General features: G+C 40.3%; 1 protein-coding gene across 1 annotated transcript in view; it reads right to left on the bottom strand.

Moving 5' to 3' along the window:
- Positions 1 to 1,384: 1,384 nt before the first annotated feature.
- The window catches only part of GEMIN8 (gem nuclear organelle associated protein 8), a 30,174-nt gene continuing 6,129 nt past the window's right edge, over positions 1,385 to 25,429 (bottom strand). Inside the window, exons 4-5 of the mRNA XM_038146025.1 lie at positions 23,766 to 24,231; positions 1,385 to 5,575 (exon numbers count right to left, since the gene is read on the bottom strand). Of these exons, the coding sequence (XP_038001953.1) occupies positions 5,325 to 5,575; positions 23,766 to 24,231 (717 nt within the window). The 3' untranslated portion in view covers positions 1,385 to 5,324. The remainder of the gene's footprint in view (positions 5,576 to 23,765; positions 24,232 to 25,429) is intronic.

Consider the following 25,429-nt stretch of genomic DNA (forward strand, 5'->3'; position numbering starts at 1 on the left):
CCAGACATGATGACTGAGATATTTTCCTGTCCAATGCAAAGGATGGGAATAACAGAGCTATATGAGTATCAAAATTGCTGAAATACAACACAGAGACTTTTTCATGCTGGCTACTTGTAGAAGCCTAGACCAAAAGAGTTTACTGAATCTTGGGCCAAATAACAAGTAAATGGGATTACATTAAACAGCTTAGCACTAGGTGTCTTCCAACTTGACTCCTTTTGACCTCAATAGCAGTAAACTTTGGTGGAGCTGAGTCACCAAACAGGAGGGGTTGCTGTAACTAGAAAATGCATGAGATAGCTGAAAGCTGAACATCAGGACTGGGATTTCAATCTTCATCTTCAGTAGAAGTGTGTGGAAAGATTCTAAACATCCCCATAAACAGATCAGAAATCTAGTTATCTTCCTGTGCCAACACCTGATGGCAGCTGTTTAGGGGATATGAATAAAACACTATTTTTTTAGCTTTCCCTAGCTATCAGTAAGGTCCAGATTATGGACATCCAAAGACAGCGGTGTAATTTATTTTTAATAGCTCCTCATAAACTTTTGCCTCACTTCTTATTGACTCAAGAAATTGTTGCTTTTATTTAAAACAAACTCTTAAAGTTAAGGAGTACCAGTTGTAACTCTACTTAGAAGAAATCCCCAACAATCCTTTCCTCTTTTCTCATTCCTTCCTCCCCACAAATATATGTCTTTGGGATGGCTGAAAACAACAGTCACGGGGATAGCAGTTATGTGTATTTTGGTTTTTCAAAAGGCTTTGCGGGCAAAAGATCTCAATGTAATTTAGGGAACCAGCAGTGGTATTGGCATTATTAGGCTGAGAGGAATTTTCTTTTCAAAAACTATGTATGTTTGCATTTACTCTGCTTGCTTGCCTTCTTAGAAGAAAAAAATGTATGATTAAAGGAGAAAAATTTCTTCTGTGACTGTGTAATGAAATCCATGCTCAGAGAATCTCAGAGAATCTCCATTAGTCCCTACAAGCTCAAGAGAAGCAAGTCTTTCTCCACTTTTGCCCAAGCAAGACAGCACCATTCCTGGCCTGTCAATATTAATAGTGGAGGCTGATGCCTGTACAACCAATTCCAAAGAATGGACTGAGTCCAAGCAATTCCTCTGCCACGACAGCCAGGTCGCCAGGACAACACTCAAATGGGAGCATCATGGTCTGTCACCCACCCACCCTGAGCTCCTCTGCACGTGTCACTGTGTGCCAGCTCAGCAATTCCAGCGAAGTGAGAATACAGGAAGAGGTGTGAAGCTTTGAACACTCTCTGGCTACAACCACCCTTCAGAAGCAGCTGAGACTCCCTTACAGGCTGCTGTTCTACCCAGAAAAGAGCCTGTAAGAATTAAGTGTCCTTTGGACTATCCATGCAAGAACACAGGAGACAACAGGTTAGACAGCGTGGACAGCTGATTGATTAGTACACAAACATGAAAAAATATTTTTGTCACAGCACGAATGTATTATTTATCAAATAATACATTTTCCAGGAGCTCACACTTTTAAGAAACCAGAATGAAAACAGAGTTGGGATGTTCCATTTTGACAGACTGTATTTCACATTTTGGGCAATAATCTTGGCCCCTCTCTAATTCTTTCAGCCAAAATGTTCAGCCCAGCATGCCAAAAATCACACTTAAAACTCAAGCAGCTGAATCTGTGTCTTGCATTTCTCAATTTCTACACCAAGAACTAGACTGCTCTTAGTGCAACAAGAGATGAAGATACCAACATTTACAGCATATTTCACATAATGAATGAGGAGCTTTTACTAAGAGAAAGACACAAGTGACCAAATCTGTATGTGTTACATTTGTGATGTTTATACTTCATAAAGGCTGTTACAGAAATTTAGGTTGCTTTTTATTAACACTTTTTCCAAGTGTGAGATGTTTGCAGCCAGCCATTAATGAGACCCCTGTCAAAAAGGATGAATACTTACTCGTAACGTTGATTGAGAAAATGATGCTCATCAAAAGGGTTGAATCTCTTCTCTGTACACACAGGCACGCTGAGCCATCAGCTGCTGTATGGGGAAGAAATTCTAAAAGAACAAGAGCCCTTGACAACCTCACCATAAAGTAAGCAATTTTTCTTTCAGCAGGAAACAGGTCATTGCTTCATTTTTATGTTACATTTATATCACACCAATTCTGAAAGGGTTTTTTTTCCTCATTCCTTTTAAGAAGACTTTTAGTAGAAAAGACTTATTACATTTTTCTCCTATCTTCAAAGCATCTTCAACCAATCTCAAACTCCTCCTGAAAATAAAGCTGATTTGTTTGTAATGAATGAGGAAACCAGTTTTTGAAATCAGGACTGATTGGATGACAACTTTTGACTTCAGGGTATAATTCTTTCTACTGGAGCTGGGAAAAGCTCATGAGAAACAGTACCACCAGGAAGTGAAGAATTCCCTTTGGGCAGGACTATACCAACAGCTGGCATAATTGAAAGTGAAGGTGCAACCTTCTGGAGAAGGCAGAATCAAGTCTGCAGCACCACAGTGGCATTCTAGTCAAGGAACATTGTGTCTTTCAGCAAAAAAGGTGCACATGTTCCCATGACTGAGGACTGCAGCACAATACATGTGTGCAAGAAAGGTGAATGTTACAGATGACTGAAGTGCCATTTTTGAGTTCCTGCTGCATTTCCTCCATGATCACATGCTTTTATGTGAGGTATTTATCAGAAATGTAAAATGACATGGAAGATAGAGTAAAAGAATTGCAACACAGAATTTTCAAGTTCTGCTGAATTTCCAGAGAAATGGGAAATCTAGGGGTAGTTGGCCAGATGTCCCATTTTGCTGGCCCATCCCCTGAAATGAGATTATTTGGCAGCAACTTTTAAATCTGCAGTAGGGTATTTCAGGAGTTAGTACATGGCTCCTAAGGAACAATTCATCCAGTTCTCTCTCCTTCTAACCTCATAGCATATTTAAGCATATTAAACCCTCTTAAAAATACTTAAAAGAATCAAAGGCTAGGTAATTTCCTTTATATATTTCTTTTTATAGATTTATTTTACATTTTATGTGAAGCAGGGAAAAAAATTTCAACGTTTGTCTTATATGAGGTCTCCACAAATACTTTTTGAGACCAGAATTTCTGCTTCTCCTAGCAGAACCAGTTGGATGAAGAATCAACCACAGAAAGAACTGGAACTTGTGTTGAAAACTAAGAACAGCCCAGTTCTACCTTACTAATTTCTTCCTTTTTTTTTCTGAACTGAACTGCACAGGGAGAACATCATCACCACACTGGAAACATTTCAAATAGGAACAGAGAAATTTATGCACGTTAATCTGTGACAGGGTTTCCCCCAGTGGATACAGCAACCCTCCCATTCATTTTGCACCACACCATGCATGTGTGGTATTGCCTGACAGTGCTGTGAAAGTCCTGTCAACACTCCTCGTGCTTCTCCATATGTTAAAATCACTCCTGCTCTAAGTTCAATCTTCCTTAAACAATAAAGCAGCTAAAAGAAAGCTTTACCATCTAAGAACTGAAGTGTTCCAAGTATGGAAGTTTGTTTATATAAAAAAATAAAAGTAAATTACAAGGTGTTAAGAAGAAAATTTATTTGGTCAAAGGAAGAAGGAAACCCATAAAAACCCAGTGAATTTTTGACAAAACCAAAAACAAGAGTGACAACAAATGCAGAACTGTTAATAATCCTTTTCTCTCTCCTGTCTCACTGAAATTTTTCAGATTAATCACACCGGAAGTAAGTCTTGGAAACTGGAGGCTTTTTCATTTCAATGTTCAATTTAACTTCATCTGTGAAAGAGGTGGAATTGACATGGAAATTCTGCTTTGAAAAAACAGTAACTACTACTGAAAGCAAAGATATTCCAAACTGCACTACAGACTTGCTTTGTTGCAGCTGGCTGCTGCAGAGGGCACAGCAACTGTTGAGTGCATTACAAACTACATATGCTACAGAGACACTCTGGACACACAGTCAGCATGAATTGAAGTTAAAATTTTAATTGTAACCTTCCTCTGTTGCCAGGAAGGCAGATGAGTTATGTCACTATGAAACCAGCAGAGGATTCCTTTGCCCTGGCATGGAAATGCAGCAATGTCACAAACTACTGCCCTTCAATACACAATAATATTTATCAGCAGAGCTTCACAGAGTCCTTTTAAGTGTTCAGGGTACCATTTTCTAAGGAGCCACAGGTTTTGAGGGGCCAGTTCGGCCTCTCTTTCACAAACCACCAGTGTGCCTCACTCAGTACAGGGCAAACACAACTGGCCCAAAGTAAAGAGTGACAAGCAGAACCAAAACAGCTAGTGCAGATGGATGAGCACACACACAGAGGCACATCTCCGTGCAGATGGATGAAAACACATCTACTTGCTTATGTTTAAATTTTGTGAATGTCCTATGCACTTGGCCATTGGAAACTGCACCTAAAACAGACATATAGCCCACAGGGCTATCACTCTATCACTCTAATAAGCCTTCTTTAAAGCTTCAAGCCTTCAAGCCCATTGCTGCTTTTTATTAGAATGGAAAAAATCACTGTAGGCACTGGCTCCAATAGCACTGTGTCCTCTTAAGTTTCTCTTCTGCTAAACAGATCTCTAACAGACAGGACCACATCAGGCTTCTGCCCGATCCTCCCACCCCTTCATTAGAACATTTTTCTATATAATGTTGTTTTAGAGTCAAACTCCTGCCAGACAAGTATCAGTCTGGAAGAAAAACTTCCTGCTTTATTATAAACCTTTGAAAAAGAATTCCAATGTCTGGGCTATGGTAATTTGATAAGTTGTATCTTGGCCAGTGGGCTCCCAATTCTCAAAAAAATCCAAGATTAGCAGACATAACACTTCAAGCTATGTGGTGTGAAACAAGATCCTAATAACTACTATGTTAAGAAAGACTAGAAAATGGGATCACTCAAATTCCGAAACAGGAAGAGCAGACAATTCATAAAGTCTTTTTCTCCTCTGCATTGCTTCAAGTTTTCCCAGTTCACTGGATACGGATGTTGTTATGTTTCTCGCATGTATGGTCAAGGCAAGCAGGTATCAAATGAGTGAATTTTACACAGGTTTGATAGTCCTGTCCCTCCTATTACTACTTGACAACTGTATGTGGGTTGAATGGACTGTAAGCATCACTGACAGACACTGTAAAAGAAAAAAAGGCCAAAGAAATACATGCTGTCCTTGCCAGACTCTCCTTTAAAGCCCAAAACCAAAACTTGCAGTTTGTTCTTTCAGCAGCCCAACCTGAGGCACCTGACCCTACAGCCCTGTGCCATGTCAGAGCACAGTGCAGGTACTCACAGCTTAAGGGGAATAATGGGCCAGTATTTGGGCTGCTTTTTGTCACAGTTCCTATCAAAGATAAGCTGCATGGCAGCCTCCATTGCCTGGATTTTGGCAGCTTCAGCACCATAGAGCTTCTTCATTTCTGCCACGCGCCTCTCCCCAGGTCTTTCTGTGGGCGGCTCCACAGAACGCTCCACCCTCCTGTGCAGGTCTTGATCAGCCTCCACGTAGGGGTCCTCAGCTTCCAGCTGCTGCTGCCTCCCTAGACAAAGAAACCATAAGAGATGTAAGTTACTGGGCTGTCAACCAATCATGTTTTATTTTAATTTTTAAAAATGTTATATATTCATATTTTAGCTGGGTGTAAAAGGAAAAATCCCCATGTTCTAGGGTGCAGCTGCACTCATTTTGCATAAAGAAATTCCTACTGAGTATCACGATAAAGCATGCTAGATTAAATGGGGAGAAATGAAGATCCTGGAACCGAATCCTGAAAGTGTAGGAAACCCCTGGGTTAGTACTAAGCAAAAATCAACATTGCTCCATTTCTCCCCAAAACACACATGGCCCTGAAAAAAACTCAAACAACAAAACAACAAAAACCCAAAACACAATCCTCCTCTCCCTCCCAAGAAAGCAGAAACAACCCAACCAAAAAATCACAAACCACTCCCCATACAAAAAAATCAAACAAAAAGGAGAACTGTTTCCAAAATAATGACTTAGCAGCTGAGAAAGGAAACAATGCACAGGACAATGCAACTTTAGCTGAATGACAGCCAAGAGAAAATGTAATCAGTTACTACTCTGTGAAAACGAACAAATGGGTCTGTCATGTCAGCCATTAAGTGCATTCAATGAAACACAGCTGTAAGCATCATGCTTAGATAAACTGTCCAAACTCAGCCATTTCTCAAGATTTACAAAGTTCAAAGCTGGCACCCTTACTCTACTGCTTTGAAAACAAACAAAACACCACCACCATAAAGCATGCATCAGGTCTTTTAAAGAGGATTTAAAAGAATTCAAGAGGTGAAACATTCAGGCAATCAGTCAACAAAAATGCTCTGTGGTAAGCCTGACTGGAAGCAAGAACTTGGTTGTGCATGTCCAAATTTACCTCTGCTTCCTGGGTACTGCTCTGATGAAAAAACCAATGCTTTGTGCAGTTAAAACATCAAAGTGTTACACAAAACTCCCCTCTTAGGGAGACATTTCTACAAGAGAGAGAAAATCAGCCAGCAGCTGAACTCCTCAATAACAAATGACCATCCTCAAAACCGTGTAACAGGCACAATTCACTACTAATGACAGCAGTCGGGTTTCTTTAAACTTCAAAAAGGACAGAGTGTCCACAGGTCAGGATGCATTGGTCACACACAAGACATGCTTCTCAGCGTTTGTACTTCTTTCTCTCTTTCACCCTAACACAGAGATTTAGCTTCTACAACACACATGACATCTGCAAACCCTAACCCAAAGTTAAATATCCTGACATTTGTGTGTCAAACATCTGCAGTTTATTTTTACACTGGAAAGTACTGTACTGAGCAGCCAACTGACTGTCAGCCTTCCTAAAGGAATTATCCCCTGAACAGCATTCACAGAAAACAGATATTTTAAACACTATCATCAGAAACTTCAGTTTTGGGATCTGTTTGTCTGACAGACACAGAAAGCTTTTGTCCTGTCATTTGAAACACCATTTGTACTGTTCATAGAAGGGCTTGAGGAGTTATTAGCCATCTATTCCAGAAAGCCATTTCTGTGATTTTGCTTTAAGGGTACACCCTTGCATTAGGCCGCACTGCCAGAATTCACAAGGAAATATACACTAGAGTCCATATGTGTTTTTGGAAGAGTCAGATTTATTTGGTGTTGGGCCATTTTAACCAGAAGGTCTGAATTAAAGAAACTAACATTGCCTACAGAGGGCTCAGCACTTCGAGGACGAGGTATAGCACCCAGGCTATATACCCTGTAGCCCACTGAAACCAGCTTCCTGGGGCACCACGCTGCCCACAACTACATGGCACGCTTTTCAGCACTAACTTCATGCACATTACACTGAATAGTTTTAGACAGATAAAACCAAACAAGACTACGCTGGCAAACCAGTGTCTCCCACTGTAGATTACACAGCAAAACTGGCAAGGCAATGAATTGGACCCATATTTGTTAACTCTCTTGGGACACTAGGTAATTCCTTGCACTTCTGTATTGCCCATGGGAATTTTTAATTCTTTAGTTTCATAGCTGCATGCTAGAGACAGCTGCTTCCTCGCTTGCTTGCTGTAGAACGCTGTCTGATAGCTCACTGCACACACTGCTCCTTAAGAAAAAAAAATTTCTCTGGAGATAGATAATGAATTCTTCTGTTTAGAAATTAAATGGATCTCTAGCAGAAGCTTCATGATGGATGAGTGGATTACAGTTTAGTGTGCATCAATCTCCATTTCTCAACACAGAGTAGTTCATAAATCTGTAGATCCTAATTGTAACAATCAAAACAGTAAAACCAATTAAAATTCCATTCTCAGAATTACCTGATGTGTGTCTGGAGTGTTTTACTTTTACACTGATCAGATATAGTGGCTGTAACTTTCTAACTTTACTCTTGCTATTCCACAGCTACTGGTTAAAAAAGTCCCAGAGTGATTGTATTACAGAGTTTTAGACACATAAATCAGGTCTTCAATCCAGGCAGAGGCTCAGGACAGAAATGTGCTATAGGGACCCACAGTTTTTTGCACCAAAGGCTGGATTTGAGCACAGAACATGACAGCTGTTGCTGGTAATACCACTGCAGCTGTGTGGAATATGGTGCAGTTTCAAATCAGTTATCTGTGAAGAGATATCACTGTAATAAACTCCAGAGTCAAAGACAGTATCATAGAATGGCAGGGTCTAGAAGGGGCCTTAAAGATCATCTAATTCCAACCCCCCTGCCACAGGAAGGGACAGTGTCCACCAGGTCAAGTTGCTCAGAGCCCCATCCAGGCTGGCCTTGAACACTGCCAGGGATGGGACATCCACAGCTTCTCTGGACAACCTGTTCCAGTGCTTCACCACCCCCACAGCAGGCAGCATTATTTGTTTTCACAGACTATCAAGGAAAGAAGTCATGAAACTAAATGGGCAGGTAAACTACTGCTTCTTGAAAAACAGACACAAGTAGTAGATAACAGAGAAAGTATTGTCCTGTTGAGATGCACACTAAACTTTCTTTGGTGGGGCAGGGGCTGGAAAGTAAAAGTGCTCTAATTTCCAGCAGTCTGGGTTCTATCCATTACCTCAGAGTTTAGTTTAAAAACAACACAAAGAAGTACAGCTTGAGCTAAATGTGCAACTACCTCTTAATCAAAAAACTGTCAACTAGAATCTGACAATGGAAACACAAACAAAATTATAAGCTGTCTATAACCACAATAATTTCTCTGAAGCATCACATACTCATCCACTAAGCAGATAGCATGGTTTACCAAAATATTAATTCTCAGTCTGCAGCAAAGAAGCCCCCAGCTCACTCTCAGATCAGATTCACATTCCAAATTCTCAAGTCATTGGGCTGCCAAGTTATAAATGTAAAATAAGTAATTTTTACACAATTCTAAGTAGTTCCTCCTTCTACTTCACACAGACTAAAATATACATGCTTTCTTTTAAAGTATTCATCTTCAACTACCGGCAAGCTTCCCCTAATCAAGGAAGAGTATTTTGCAAATGTTGACAAGGCAGGCAGGCAGCTGCAGTGGTGGCTGGTTCCCACACAAAGGAAAAGCATTGCTGACGTTTTCCCAGTTGGTTCATTCCATTTCTTTTCAAAGATGCTCTTTCTCTCTCTTGAAGCTCTCTTCAAAATTAACTTATTCCTACCAAGTTCAGCTCTGCTGGGAAGTCATCGTTACCTGGCCAAAACCAGTTGGGGTATCTTTTTCCAAACACAGTAAATAGAATTCTTTAACCACGAAGAAAAAAAGTCCAGCTCTGTCATGTACCCAGTGTCCAGGGTTACCCAAAAGGTTATTGTATTCCGTATCTATCTGTGCCCAGAATGGGAAGTGCCTCTTTAAGATGAAAGATCTGGAAATGGAACCTTGGGGCCAGCAGGTGCTGGCCGTTTTGAAGCTGGGGTTGTGCAGGGAGAGCTCTCTTGCCCGTGGCTCTTGCTCTTTGCCTTTCATTCTTGCAGGCAGAGAGCTGAGGCAGCACCGGTGGAGGCCCACCTCCGGTTTTCTTCTGTTTTTTTATGAGGCAGGTAGGTGTTCAGCCATCAGGGTGTCCAGGACAGCAGGGCTCCATCACACATAACAGAGATTTGGGAAGACAAACATCATCGTTCCAAATGTCCCCCCCTACCTTCTTCTTCCCCCCACTTTATATATACTGAGCATGATGTCAGATGGTCTGGAATATCCTTTGGTCAGCTGGGATCACTTGTCCCATCTGTTTCTCCTCCCAGTCTCCCAAGCATCACCAAGGTCCTCACCAGCATGGCAGCAGGAAAAGCAGAAAAGCCCTTGGCTCTGTGTAAGCCCTGCTCAGCAATAACAAAAATATTTCTATATTATCAATCCTGTCTTGAGTGCAGATTCAAAACACTGGCCTACACCAGTCACTGTGAAGGAAACAAACTCTACCCCAGCCAAAACCAGCACATCTACCTAACTCATGCTACATTCCTGGGCCATCATTAGTAATTCTAGGCCTTATGAAAGAAAGTTTTGGATTACTGTTTCTCCCTTCACCACTTTTCCCACTTTTTATGAATGACTTTTAATCTGGTGTGCACTATCTGAAAAGAAAAGTGAACAAATACAGACAGCTACCTCCATGCTCTGGAACTGCCAAAAGAGCAGACTAACTACTGTGTTAGCCATTCACTGCATTTGGGCCTTCATATGCACAAAAATGACCTCTTCCTTACTTTCAACAAGACTAGGACATAAGCGATTTTCCCCCTAGGTCCTTAGAAACTCAGATGCCTTGTTTCTCTTATTTTATAAAAGGGAAAATGTCTCACACTTTTGGTAAGTTTGATCCACTTTACATTTCTTTCTTTGTAATATCCTTTGAGAAGCTTAAGTACTAATAATAAAAAAATTCCTGTCCAGAACTTATCCTCTTCTTATTAAAAGAAAAAAATCCCAGAAAAACAAACCAAGGAAAAGAAACAACTTCAAAACCAAAACCCAAATAAATTCCCTTCTTTAGGAAGAAGTCCCCATGGAGAGACTTTGCAACATTAAAAGGAGATAGAAGTAGGGAGGGTAATTATCTATGTCAGATTTTAAATGAAAGATTCATACCCAGCGTTGTGTGGTTTCTTGTACCATTTTTAGCTCTTGGTATTTATACATCCAACCCTCAGCTCACTGCAGCCAGTGATAATATTCCATCTGACACCACTTCTTAAACAGACATTCTCCCCCACAAGTCGGTAGGTGCCCACACTCAGCAGCCTGCCATGTGCTGCCCCACACAATAGTAGGTGTGGTAAGACACCGAGGGCTTGCTCCTCCCAAGTGTTAAATGCCATTACTGACTTTCAGTTGCTTGCTTAGTTAGCACATTATTTTTCAAGGAAATATTGCACCTTCTCCAGTCTTGGGGTGTTTTTAATTTTCCATGATTTCAGACTGTGTGTTCACATAGCTGTCTGCTTGTTTGAAATGATTAATTATTTTCTGCTACTGCTGCGTGTGCACTTAGTGAGCTTTTCATGTTAAATGCTACCTGAGCAGATCTTGAGCAGCCCACACTAACAGTTAAAACCACTACCCATTTCTACTGATTAGAAACTCCTAGTTCTCTCTTTGAATGCCACTTCCCACGAGCCTATCTGCTGTGTTAAGTGTTCTGCCCACACAGGCTTCTCCATGCAAAATGCCAGCTTCTTCATCTTCCTAGAAAAGCTAAATACCTTCACCATAAACCTACATAAAAGTGGTTTTTGTTTTTTTTATGCGATAGAATCAGACCATTTTATTGTCTCCATACTTGCATGAACTGGGCATAACATGGGGAAAATCAAAATCTTTGCCTCAAGGAATTCCACCAAAAAAGGGATTTAAATCAGGATTTGTACACAGGATATTCAAGGAGTTTAATTTCTGCAGAGCTCTGCAGAGTTCTGGATTTCCACAGGGCTGGAATCTCAAGTACTACTCTTTATCAAGTGCAAAGTTTTGCAGAACAAGTTTCCATCAGTGGGAGTCTACAAGATACAAACAATTGTGATTTACCCCCACATCTGTAAAGATAAAATATTCTTGGTTGCTAAAACCAGCATGGTCCTGCTTGCTGGAAGGCTACTATGGAACACTAAGTAACTTACTGAAATTGTGGAAACATACTGAAAGAGAATTATTATTTTATAGCAGAAAGAACAGCCTTCTTCTAGCTGGCTTGGGGAAAATAGACTTCTTTTAAAGCTTCTTAAATTTAAAACTTTGTGCTTCAGAGATGTGGCAAAGCGATTGATTCCCCATGACACCACATAACTTTCCCCTTCCCATTTTTAGGAGAAGTCTGATCTCCAAGGACAGCTAGGACCTATCTATGCAAGCATTCTCACCTATACAGAAAAATCAAATGCTGTAGCTGACTGAAAAACACTAATTCAGAATAAAAATTACTTTTGGTGGGAGTAATTGCCTGCAATGTTAAGCTTTCAGTTACCAGTCATGACAATCATGACAGAGAACTACCAAAAATCCTGAGGACATTAAAACCACAAATATCTACGCTGACAAAATTTCCATCTGCTAGTTGAGGAAAGAATGAGTTAAAAGAAATGACTATTTCATCACACATATCTACAAGCAATGCAATATTCTCAAGAAAAAGGAAAACGTTCCCTTACAGGCTTTGAAGTAAGAGCAGATGTGATTCCTTGGCAAGCTTGTGGCAGCCTGAACCCATGGTTCCATGGACATTTTTCTTTCCTCAGCTACAAAACCAGGTTATGCAATTTCTGCTCTTCTCCCTTAGCTGCATGCTCCAGCTCCCAGGTCCCCCATGCTACAATTGTCTAAGGGGCAACACAAAGAATCCTACAAAAAACAAACAACTCCCCCAAACAAACAAAACTTCAACACATTATATTTAGTTCTGGTACAGTTCAGTGCCCTGGAAACACCAGAGCAGGAGCGAATGTCTAGGAAGAATTGTTTAGCCTGGCTTTGGCACTAAGATGTGTTTACTGAAGCACAGCCCAACTGAAACCTATTGCTAAGAGCAGGAAATAATCTCAGGTAAGAGAGTGCACTCCCTCAGACACAGTTGCAACAGGCTGTCTAAACAGACAGCAAACAGATTTTGCACATCTGACGTACTCCAATACCTTCTTTCACTGTAATCCAATTTTTCTACTCAGCTTGAAGAGGACAGCTCTGTAGAAACAGGGCAAAACTACTTACCAAGACAGCAAATGGAGAAAAATTGCCTTTGAAATAAAAATGAATAGAAACCAAGCAAGTAAGATTAGAACTAAGGTGCTCCACTTTCAGGTTTGGTACTTTAAGGTATGTGTCACTCTCAAGTTAATGAAACACATGCCTCACTGTAAATAATCTGTAAAATTAATCTAATGCTTAAAGAATTAATTATCTCATATTATTTTGTTATTTGGTTTAAGCAACTGGCACAAAGTTAAACAGCTAACTGGAGAATAAAGAAACCAATTTCTGTTTTAGAAATATGATTAAAAACCAAGGATTGTTCTTCAGTCTCCAAAACAAACTGCCAAGGATCCTACACAGAAACAATATGAGCCTTCATGTCCATGTTTACATTAGCACTAGGCTACACTGGTTACTGCCCAGCTAAACATCAAATCACCTTTATTTTCTTCTGTTACCTTCCACAATGAAACCCCTAAAAATGAATATTTTTAGTCCAACCAGAAAATGCACTGAAACAATTAAATCCCATGAATATGAAACAATCAATGAGTCGATGGAACTTCAAGTGAAAGCCTGCTCTAGAATTTGATTGTTCAAAATGTAATTCACAATCAGGTATTTGTTGATGAAGACAGATTTGTTGCTGAAGAAAACTCAGAGGTGAGCCCTGTGCAGTCAGGGGTCAGCAGCACACCAGAGGCACCAAGGCGTCTGTACCCTGGTGCCATCTGACACAATTAAACTGATAGGAAGTTGCTGGACGACCCCTGCTAAGAAATTAGAACAGGATCAGGCACTAGCAGCTGCCTCTAGTAAGGATCAAGTCTACTTCAATAAGATTAAATACAGACCAGCTGACTCTGCATTCCCATCCCCCAAAACAACTCCAATCTGTCACTGATGGCAACAATGCTGACACTAGACAAAGACAACACTGCTAGAGTAAACAGAAGGATTACTTAAATCTATATATAACTGTGTCTTCACATACATTTATCGCCCAGTCTGAGGAGACTGAACAAGGAAACGTTAAAATGTAAAAGTGCTACTTTAAAAGCAAACACAGAAGAAACACGAGTTTCACAATAGTTTTTTATGTGTGCCCTGAATAGAAATTAAACACATGCTCTTGGAAGAACATGTTTCATGATGCACTGAGCTGCTAGATAGCTAAATAATACTGAGTTTGGTACTTTCAGGAAAAAAAGAAAGGAAGTAGCCTGTGTCAGTCTTCTAGATCAAACTCAACACATTTGAACTTCATCCTGAAATTTCTTTCTTGACTCCAGACACACTACAGTGCTGAATTCAAGTTTGGTTTATTGCTTAATATGAGAGAGCTACTTTATCAAAAACACTTGAAAAACATTTTGGAGAACAACCTGCAGCCATGTTGCTGATTTTCAGGGAGGAAGTATAGTCAGGCTATGAATTGACCTTTCAGTTAACTGGCAGGTCCAGAATTCAGTATTACCACAGACATGCAGAATTAAATAACAAGGTCTAATCCAGAGAAAATTAATTTCAGCAAGTAAATACGCATTTTCTCCATGCTGCTAGTAAACTACGTGTGCTGCCTGACCAAGCATTTGCAAAGAGACATCTAGAAAAAGGGTCAAACTAAAGGAATTGGTGAAACATATCCCAGATTTTGGAAGGAAGGGTTGAAGGGTAACTTTGGAAATGTAAGTTTACCGCTGACCTTCTGAATTTCTCATTGCTCACTTCAGCACTCTAATAAATTAAATGAAATGTACTTGAACTCATGAGGGTAACTGCTATGCCCAGTATTAAAAACACAACAAAAAACATTGGGGACGTGTGCCAGAAGAAACCTGCAGATGTGACCCTATTGTACCTTCCACAAAATGGGAATGTTTGACTTCAAAAGTAGTTCCAGGATTTGGTGCTGGAGCACAAATGTGAGCACTGTTTTTTAAGAGAGACAGCTGGCATCTCACTTGTCAGAAAGTTAAGTTGTACTTCTTACCACTTGGGAGCTTTCTGTCTCCTCTCTGTCACTTCAACGGGATAATTCCTACATAAAGTATTTCAGTGACTTGATGAAGACTTTACACAAGGTGAGACACCAGACTAAAAGCCCTAGTCTGACAGCCTGCTCATGACAAAGGTCAGTACCGAACGCCAAGGAAAGGATGCAAAAGCAGAGAATGCAAAAGTCTATGTGTGACCAGCATCACCTAGTGAGAAACTGAGAGATCAGAAAAATGCAGATGCTCCTCCAAAGCCAGCCAGCTGCTGTGCAATCTACCACCTCAACACCTCCTCCATCAGCATGTTGCACATGATGCAATCTTCACAGTCTGGACACTTCTACATTTACCAGTGGCAAAAAATCCCAAGGATATGACAACTGATGAATTTTAGAGAGGTTCTGCCAACACTCTCTTCAGCAGAGGAACATCAGACCTTCTAGAAATCAAGGTATTCTGCAAAGCTCGTACAAAGTGAGAACAGCAGCATTAGTTTCAGCATTTGAACAACCACAGAAAAACTGATGCCCAGCATGCTCTTTGGAGACCTACACTCCTTTCTACAACTTCTGTGAATACAGAAATGACTTTCAGAGCAACTATCACTTCAGCAACTACAAATTAAATTAAACCCAGGAGATTCTTATCCAGCTAAATATGAACAATAACACTCAATGGTGTACCACCCACATTATTTATTTCAGTAAAAATATCCACTTACTATTCAGCCTTAATTTTTTAACTTTACCTCCATGATTTCAGTGTACCAGAGTAGTGATCTGACAAATTCAGACATGTGTCCTTGAAAATACTGCGGGAAATTTTGACAGTCACATAAACAGCTTTGGGTACTTTGGAGGCCAGCAACAATTGTAATAACTGTAACACTGATGAACAGCTGGATTGCTCTGTACTGGGTACTTCATAGAGTTACAGCATAAGTGTTTCTCAGTATGTTGCTATATCAACCTTCTCTATTTCTCTGAGCAACAGGGAAGCGCTATCTCCCCTGTACTAAAGGTATAAATAAACAGAAAATGGACACAAATTCCTAGAGAAGGACGTGTTCTAGATTCTTTGGAATGAGCTTTACAGCAGATGACATCACATGGTGGCATAGGCGCTCAACCCTGTCACTGGAAAAGACAAGGACAACGTTCCTTGTATCCTAGGGTTTAAGATGCATCATCCTTTGGGTATAAATAACTAGCTGTTTTCTTCCTGGCAGGCATGTGGAAGACAAAGACTATTATTTGAGATATTTGTTTCTGAATTCTACCTACGCTGAAAGCTTTTGTGGATCTAATCACAAATGGCACACCCAAGGCTGTGACTGAAGTCTGCACAGGCCACCCAAGTCTGAGATGGGTGGCCTAACAAAGTCTGCCTGCCTCTCTCACTTCATTTTTAGCATCCAAGGAAATGAGTTTTGACAAGACCCAGGCAGATGGAAGCCTCTGAACTGTCAGTTTCTGCCACGCCAGCACCCACATTGCCCTAATGACAAAGGATGTGAACTCCATCTGGGTACTTCTGACAAAACTGAGGCACAGTGAGAGATGCTGAAAAGCAAATGGTGCCTCTGAAGTCTTGGCACTAACAATACCCCAATAAATTAGCTGGGGTAAATTACCGGTCTCCAAGCAAATCTGTCTGTAGAGGAGATTTGTGTTATAACAGAGAGACCTAAAATGTGTTACACTCAAGCTGCCACACTCTGTTTCAGCTTCTGAGCAGATTTTGTACATCATGAGTGTAGAAAGAAGACATCATCATTACATCCATTTCTACCTACAAATGCTGTCCTGCATTTGCTTTTCACTATTACTCCAGTGCTGGACACCCTGAAACTTTAAACATTCTTTCTACAACAAAAGCTCCCCCAGTAGATACCAAAATAGCTTGTGTTAGAAAACACGTCATAGTCCACAATATCACTGTCCACTTACAAGGTTGAAAGTATCACACTAAAGGCAGATGAATTCAGATTTATCAGCAGAGAACTGAGACACAGCTTTTCCCTAAGATCATTTACAGAACCAGAAATGCTACATGTGGCACCCAGATGGAACCAGTAACCAAGAAATTTTAGGGAAAAGGGAAAAGTGCATCAACTGTGAAAACAGACTGCCCAAGCTGAGTGATTAGCACAGAGATGTTTCTATGCCACTTTTCCCTAGAGCTGTGTCTGTCTGCATGGTCTCGCCTGCTCTTTTCCACAGCAGCTGCAGCTGCTTTAACAGCCTTCCCTGCAAGGACAAAGAATGAAGAGGAGACTAGAGGAGCCACTCAGAGCAGCTGCAGATGCTAATGGAACAACCAAGCAGGCAAACCTGCCTTCAAAAAATTACCAGCTCTGAGTGTAAGTAGTTTCTGCATCTTCCCACACCAAACTGTTCCCATATGAAGCAATCATCTGTAACAGCATTCTGAAAGGAATGTTTGCTCTTACAAGGATTCCTTGCTGCACACGTGGCCTCAGCCCTGGGGCCCACCTGTTAATTCTTTGCCAAAATTTTGCAGAGCCCAAGTATGTCACAGCAGTACCTTCAATCCTTGGAAACCTCACGGACACAAAACAGGCACTGACACTCTGTGTGATCTAAAATGGAATTACCACATGTATTTTCTTCGTAAAGAGAACATTCCAGTGGCTGATCCATCAGAGCAAGCTACTGACCAGTTTCCATGGGATTCTTCTGCAACCAGCAACTACCAAAAACAGATATCAAATGGATCTCAGATGCAGAGGGACAAAGCTGCTGAGAGGAACAATGATCTGTCTCTCCTGTTTTTATTCCTGTATCCTCAAGACAAGTCCAGTCAGAAGGAATTTTACTGCATTACTGATTTACCAGGGCAGCAACAATACAAGACTACCAGCCTTCTCTTAATGAGTCATGAATAACTTAGGGATAGCTTCCTGGGAGAAAGAGTAGATCAAATTCTGTGTTTGTTCAGCAAAGGTGTTGTCAATAAGATGCATTTTGGTCACAGGGATGACATCTAAGTTAACAGTTAAGCAAAAGGTCTACAAAGAGCACTTAGATCAGATTGTTCATTATTCTAGCATTTGAGACTTTTGCTTTCTTCCTGCTGTGGTTCTCAAAACCCCTTATAAAGATGAATAAACTGAACCTCTCAACAAGCCCCCTAGTGTATGTACTGTCTCACTACAATAGCAGGAACACATCAGGCAGACAACTTCAAACACAGGTTTCTGAAGTTTAATATATATGTTCATATTAAGACAGATTCTTAATTTCTATCAAATTTAAGAGGAAATAAATAGAGGTGCTCATAATCTTGGCATTCCTCTTAAAGCAACATCTACACTACAGTCACACTGAACCATATGAGCTTCTTTTCCCACACTCCCAGCTATAAACCTGCTGTAACTCAAATACCAGTACTCCATAGCATGCTTAGAAAAAACGAAGACACTGGAAGATAGGGAATTGGCATTCCAGGTCCCAGCTCCACCCAACTGTCCAGGCTGCACCCATGGGAGCCTGGTCCACAGAAGCCCCAGATGCCACCTAGGAGCTGAAGCCTGCGGCATCCCTTAGCAGAAAACAAGAAGCCTGGCCTTGCTCTTGTGTACTTTCAGGGGCTGGTTGCCAACACTGTCAAACAGCCTGAGGCACATACACATAAGAAAGACACTATTTATAATTTCCTCTGCACCTCTCCAGAGCACACAGCTCAGTTTCCTCGGCAGTACCTTGAGCCTTCCAATGTCTCTCTTCCACTACTTCCAGCAGCAGCAAGCCATAGCTTCACAGAGCAAAGACAGACATTCTCCCAAGCTCAAATTCTGTCTTTAGAACAGGATCCAAGGACATTTTATTGACAATATTTTACAAACTGATATGCTTTGTAAAAAGATAACCTTGTCTGGCATGAAACAGATCTAAAACTATGCCCAACTCTTGCTCTTCAGACTCTCTTATTTTGCAAGTAGGGATTAATTTTCAATATTAAAGCAGTGAAAATTCTGGCACTTTTCCTTGTTTCTCTCGTAAGGAGGCATTTTCTCAATTTTGGCTTCTGGTGCTGAATAACACAGCCTCTGCTGGACAGTGTATGCACTTGAGAAGATTCTGCTGCTACACTGCAAAAGGTTCAATCATCAGGATCAGAGATGTGGTACAAAAAGAGTAACTTTCACATTTCTTCTTCAGTTCACAAAACAACATGTTTCAAAATCCTCTCTCAAGCACCCACACATATTGCAGAGAGCACTCTTATTTCACAAGCATTTCTCAGAAGCTTCAGCATCTCAGCTTCTACAGACTGTAGCTGAAGTTCATGCCAAACAAGGCTTTTTTGTTTGTCAAAAAGTTTGTTAACAAAGTCTGTTAAAGGCAGGGAAGTTGAGCAGATATTTATAGGTTCACCATCCACGCTGCTTGGACAGTTTAGGGTAGTACAGAAGAAAGAAAAAGAAACGGTGGGGAGTCTGTAGTTCCAAGAATTTGAGCTACAGTCTTATGATGAAAAAGGCAGATAAAAACCAGGGAAAAACATTAAAAATGAAGGAAAGAAGGAAAACATGGTGGCAAAACCCCTGAATCAAAGTCTATTTTCCTAGGGGCATGCAGGCTTTAAACAAAACCAAAAGCTTCATGGATCTGGTATGATTCAAACAAATTACAAAACATGGAAAATTCCATTACTTCCTCTTCACAGAAGAGGCAGTGGCAACTACCATCTTTCAGAGAAAAAGAAACCTGAGGGGAAAAGCCTGGAGATTGAAGTTTTGAAACAAACATCTTCATTCACCATTTCCGTTCATTTCTAAAAAAATATTTTCCATCTAGCATAAAAAAAAATTAAGTTCAGACATTATTTTTGGGAAAAGCTGGAGGCTATGTGTGGGCAACAGAAACAGAGGCTTTGATGTAAAAAAACAGTCAGGGCATTAACAAATGATAGACTATTATCCTTCGGTAATGAACTGACATGATGGTACTTTCCCTTGCTTTTCTTTGTTTTTAAATAAAGGATTCTGTCTGTGTCCTGTTAACTACCACAGTATGGTCCTTAATGTACTTGCAATGCTGTCCTCACTCAATTTTAGCAGTGATTTTCTCTTATATGCAAAAGGAAACAAGGAAAAATTGTATAAGGACAAACTACATGTTTCAAAGGCTAAATTTAAAAGTGGAATAAATATGTGCAATTAGACCATTTACTGTTAGGGCTGTGAATCTTCCTTTCTTGATTTTTGCCCTTTTAATTCTTGCAAATGTAAAAAGGCAACTCACTGCATTCTGTCCTTTACATCCAGGATGCCTGAAGAATCTGCTACCCTACTTAGGTCTGACAGGTATGGTAACCCAGGAGAACAACTTCATGCTTTTCAACTGCCAGAGGGAAAACTTAAATGCAACCATAAACATTCCCAAGATGCACAGTATGCATGGATCACCAGCTACATGAAGAACCAGAACAACAGACTAGCCTGACAAGAAAACCCTCTGAGAAAGAGAATCACTATATAATTATGATTGCATATGAAGAAACAAATGAAGAGGAATTAAAATGGTCTGTAAGGGTTTTAACCAAAAGCCATTTATCTAAAACATGAGATAAGTTGGTAGTGTATTAGTATGTCTGAGTTCATACAGCCTCAGCTAAACTTTACTCATAATTACTTCTGGGCATTCCAGGAACATGTAATTGACTACAACAAATGATACAAATACAAAAACTAGTAAGAAATTGATGTGGCATCAAAGTAAAAAAAAAGATTGTTTTAAAAGAGGTTGGTTGTGACCTGTATCACTGCAGAAGTGTTAAATCATGCAGCAAGTTTGCCAGTTTCAAAGCCCTTACTCTGCAAGTCAGCCAATCACTGCAAATGCCCACTGAGAAAACTAAACCAAAAATTCTACAGAAGTCAGAGATCTGTTTGTTCTTGAAGTTCATGGCAGCTACCAAGAAATGGAATAAAGCTTAAGTCTTCTTCTTTGGCTAGTCTGACACAACATCTTTCTTATCTGCAGAGCTTTTCTCTTTGCAATTAACATTAAGGCTTTCATGTCACCATCTAGGCTCAAATGCCTTTCACAGAGCCACAGAATCATAGATTCATTAAGGTTGGAAAAGACCTCCAAGATTGAGTCATCTCATTCCCACCTACCTCAGGCCTATTTAAGTCTTTCACAGTTGAAGTGTGCAAGATCTTATCCTCTGATGTCTGTGATCATTTATGTCCAGCAAGCTCTAGATCAGGCATTATAAGTGAAGAGTCTGACATCAGGTAGGATTCCTTTTAATCTATTTGATTATCCTTCTACATGTTGATGAGATATCTGTGGATCAGGTGTGGGAACCAGCTATATCTGACATGAAAAATCAAGACTCACTACACATGTCCAAAATAGATGTATTAATGCTGTGTAGTATTTCCTAACTTTGGACAGATAGAAAAACACCAAACTAATGGAGGTCATACTTCTCAAAGACTGGTATCCCCTTCCTTACTGCCGTGCTCCCTTGTGACTCCCACCTCATTAAGCTGCCCATAAGCGTGTATCTAACTCTTGCAAACTCTGCCTTTAGAAGAAGAGCAAGCTGTGTGTCTTCTCCCAAGTGAATGTCAAGGTGCAGGGGTCAGAGGCTGAGAATTCCACCCAGAGCCCCTTACTGTTGCCAGAGGAAGAAAATATGAGACACAGCCTTCCCCTTAAGGTTCCCTAACAACTGGCTTTTACTTTAACTGATCGTCAAGGTCCCTATTGGTATTCTATGGCACACCCAAATAATCTCATTTGCTTTAAATGCTAAGTAAAACTCTTGCCTCACCCATACAAATGTCTCTCTCGGAAGTAGAGGTGTAAATTTCAGGCATTACTGAGGTTTATGCTACCCAAGTTTCTCTATAAATCTGCTCCTAAGGACGTGCAGTTTGGGATTAAAAGTCATTAAAGAGAAAATACTCAAGTAACTGAGGGTTTCTTTTGCAGATGCATTATCTCAATCTTCTCAAGCATCAATACAGAATGTCAACTGTTAAACAGTATGACAGATATAACATGATATAGCATCATTATGGATCACAGCTTAATGAACCTCTAAATTTAATTTTGTTCATAAACAGCAATCAGGAAAATTAATAAAACTACCTCTTAAAGCAGAGTACTACTGCTTTCAACACGGTCTCCATACAGCTCATTTCTACACCATCAGAGAAACAATGATTTTTCCCCTCCTCCTGCTGCTTATGTTTCTTCTTTTGAGAAACTTTAACAGAATAAAAAAATATTCTACTTTCCTTTTCCCCTCATCATGCAAGAAAAAAATTATTTCCAAACAAGATCACAGTGTGTTTTTAATTCCTCACAAAATTAGCATTTAGAAAGCACCATTCACCCTAGATTTCTATGTCACTTTTAAATTTCATTTAAGTCAAGTACTTGTTTACTCTTTCATGCTTTGAGGAATTATAGATGCTTTCTCAGCACTATCCTCACTTTATCAGGAAAGCTACTGAAGAAACTGAGGCACGCAGTAGTGAAAGACCAGAGCCTGCTTGAATTCGCATGAAGATCTGCAATAGTGACACTGAAGCACACGGAGTTACACTCATCCTGAACTGGGTTACTCCACAGCACAGAGCAGAGACCAAATCATTCTAAAAGGCTCTGAGTACTACTGTGGTGGAAGGAACAAAAGTAAAATCTGTATTCTGAGTCACAAACTTCTTCCCAATTCACCTGCTCATCATAAAGAACAAATCATATTTTTAGCAAGCGCAGCCAGTGAGGGGCCAGGAAGAGACTAAATAGCTACACCAAGGTCATACAGGACATTTGCAACACAGAACATCTCTAAGCCCTGATTTCCCAATTTCCAGGATACCACTTTTAATTACTCACATACCATTAAATACCACTAATCACACTGGTCAAAAAAAATCCAAAGAAAATGTTCTGCATTCCCAGAAGTAGCCCAGTGTCTTAAAGCAACCATGTATCTCAAAGGAGCATTTCAACAGAGAACACCAAGCTGATTCTGCCAAAGCATGATGAGAAAGGGATTCATATCAGGCAGTACCACAGAACTCCTTAACTCACTTTCCTCTGCTATCTAGATCAACTGTGCATCACATTGATGAGAAGTGTGAAGTTAAGCTGAGTTACCAGCTCACCCTCTGATACCTGCTGATCAAGAATTTAAAATACTTTTTCTTTCCCTTTCAATCATTGCCTTTATTATACATTTTTAGAATGTTTTCTCTTTCAGAGAAGCAGAAAAAGCTCTATTAAACATTCATTACATATTTTCTACTGGAGTAATGTGAGAAAAGTTATTTTTATTATTCGGGTTTCTTAGATAAATTTTTCTGCAACATCTGTATATGAGTTAAGTATCAATAAAGCACAGAATAATCCTTTACTCTTTTAAGGATTTCACAGAAACAAAGATGACCAATACCTCTGATGATCAAGACCTGAGAAAAATCTTAAGACTTACATTACCTACCAAAGGACTTGGGTCCAGATCAAGATGCTGAACAAAGAGAAACTTGTGGTATAGTACAGAATGAAGAGGATGCAGGGGGAGAAGAAAAGGGTAATAAAATTTTACTGCCAGGTTAGCCAAAGCATAACAAACAAAATGGCTGCTCCACATTATAAAATACATTGAGGCTTACTCTAGGGTTCAGTGATGTGTCCAAGCAGTTCCTGTGGGTTCCCCCTCAGACATATAGCACATTAACTAGATTTAACCACAAACATCCTGGAGCTTTTTCCTCATCACTGAAGATTAATACTGTCTTCTGGACAAAAGTGTTACTCTCCTCTTTGCAGTCATAATTTTTTCTCTCTCTCACCAAAAACTTTTAAACATTTTCTAAAACTTGTTTCTGATGAGTGTACTTAAGTGCACCCATCAGTTCCACCTATTTTAGTCAGCTGGCTTGCTAACTTGCAGTGCCTACTTCCGTGAATTCTTACAAAACCTGTAAATGATGAAGCTACCCAGCACTCAATGTTATGGCCACCAAATACCACAAAACACAGAACAAACATGGACTTACGCAGCTCTTCCCGGTGCCTCTCTGTCTCTGCAAAAAACTGGCGAAGCTCCTCTGTGATCTCCATGTTACTCAAGTCATATTCTATCTCTCCTTCAGACTCAGAGTCTTCCTCCATTTCAGAGTCCCTTTCAGCATCCTCTTCCATTTCAGAGTCCTCATCAGCATCCTCCCTCTCCTGGCAGGCACCTGCGTACTGCTGAGCTCCCCCGTGACATGGAACTCTGACATCTGGTCTGTAGCTGGAAGAATAGTTTTGCATATGTGGGAGATCATTCCCATCCCAATCTGAGTAGTGGCTGCTTGGAGAGGCTGCAGCAGGATGCCACGGATGCCACGGCACGCGGTAAAAGGACTCCATGGCTTTCCTGTAGGCTTTCTGGTGCCTGCGCATCCAGCGCATGGCTAGGTCATAGTGCCTCCAGTACCTCGCGTACACCTGCTGACAGTACCACGGCTCCGCGTCCCCCTGCGGCCAAAACACACGGGGAGGGGGAAAGAACACAACAAATCAACCACACACCACAGCACTAATGCTCCCCCACCAAAAAAGAAGGTATAAAGAGAGAGAGAAATGAGGGGAGCAACTAAATGCAAGCACAATGCAAGTCATCCTTTAGCTGTGATAACACAGAGATTTGAAAAACGTGTATGAGCACAGTGGACTTGTACCACACCTCATTACTCCTACAAGAGACTCCTTTGGCATCAACTACCACTGAAGAACTAGAAGCAGAGAAGCTGTAGTGTCCAGAAGGTATTTTCCAAGTGTTCATGCTACTACAGTAAGAATCAGTTTTTTTTAGGAAATATTTTAGGAAATATGCCGTGTGGATATAATCCATACTTCCTTAGACACTCACATGAGTTTTAAGAATGAGTAATTCCAAGGTGTAGATATTACGCCCTATACCTCATTTCCACCTCCACAGACAGAAAACACAAGAGATTAAGATTCCTCTGCATTAAACAAATGCATTCATTTTATCCAGTAACCTATCTCCTCCAGTAATGTATTTCCTCCATCTGCCTGCCAAAGTTTCCCAGAAAAGGTCAAACAGCGATTCAGACAAGTTCATATATCCACCATGGCAACAATCAAAACCAGGACTGTATTTAGCCAAATGCAAGCTGCCAGTAAATCTCCATTTGTATCCATCACCAACCAAAACATGAAAAGAGGCAATAAAGCACCACTGATGAAGTACAAAAACAGTTCTATAGAAAGAAACATAGTGTAACACACCTTCTCCTGTCTTCCAGCTAATCTTCATTTTCCTTAAAGAAGTTTCATGCTGTTCAGATTTCACCAGCAACTACAAAGCCCCACAGTCCCTGTAGCCTTAAGGTCCCTTCATACAAGCCATTTCATCTCCCACCTTATCCTACTCTCAAAAAGCAGGATAGTAGGGGATCTTAAAAAAACAAAGCTATAAAGTAGACTAGAGCCTAGAACAAGTAAACTAAATAGCAAATATTTTCTCCCTTTCTCTCATGTCTTAATTTCCATAGAAAATACTTTATCTGGAGTAAAACTGAATGCCTCTACTTTAAATAGGAAAATTTTAATTAAGCCATGCTCTGGCAAACACTCAAAGCTATGGCAAAACTAGCTGACGTTTTCAGAGGTTAATGTGACATTTACAGTCCTTTATTAAAGTGGCTTA

Source organism: Motacilla alba, chromosome 1, assembly GCF_015832195.1.
Source record: "Motacilla alba alba isolate MOTALB_02 chromosome 1, Motacilla_alba_V1.0_pri, whole genome shotgun sequence".
Lineage (NCBI taxonomy): Eukaryota > Metazoa > Chordata > Aves > Passeriformes > Motacillidae > Motacilla > Motacilla alba.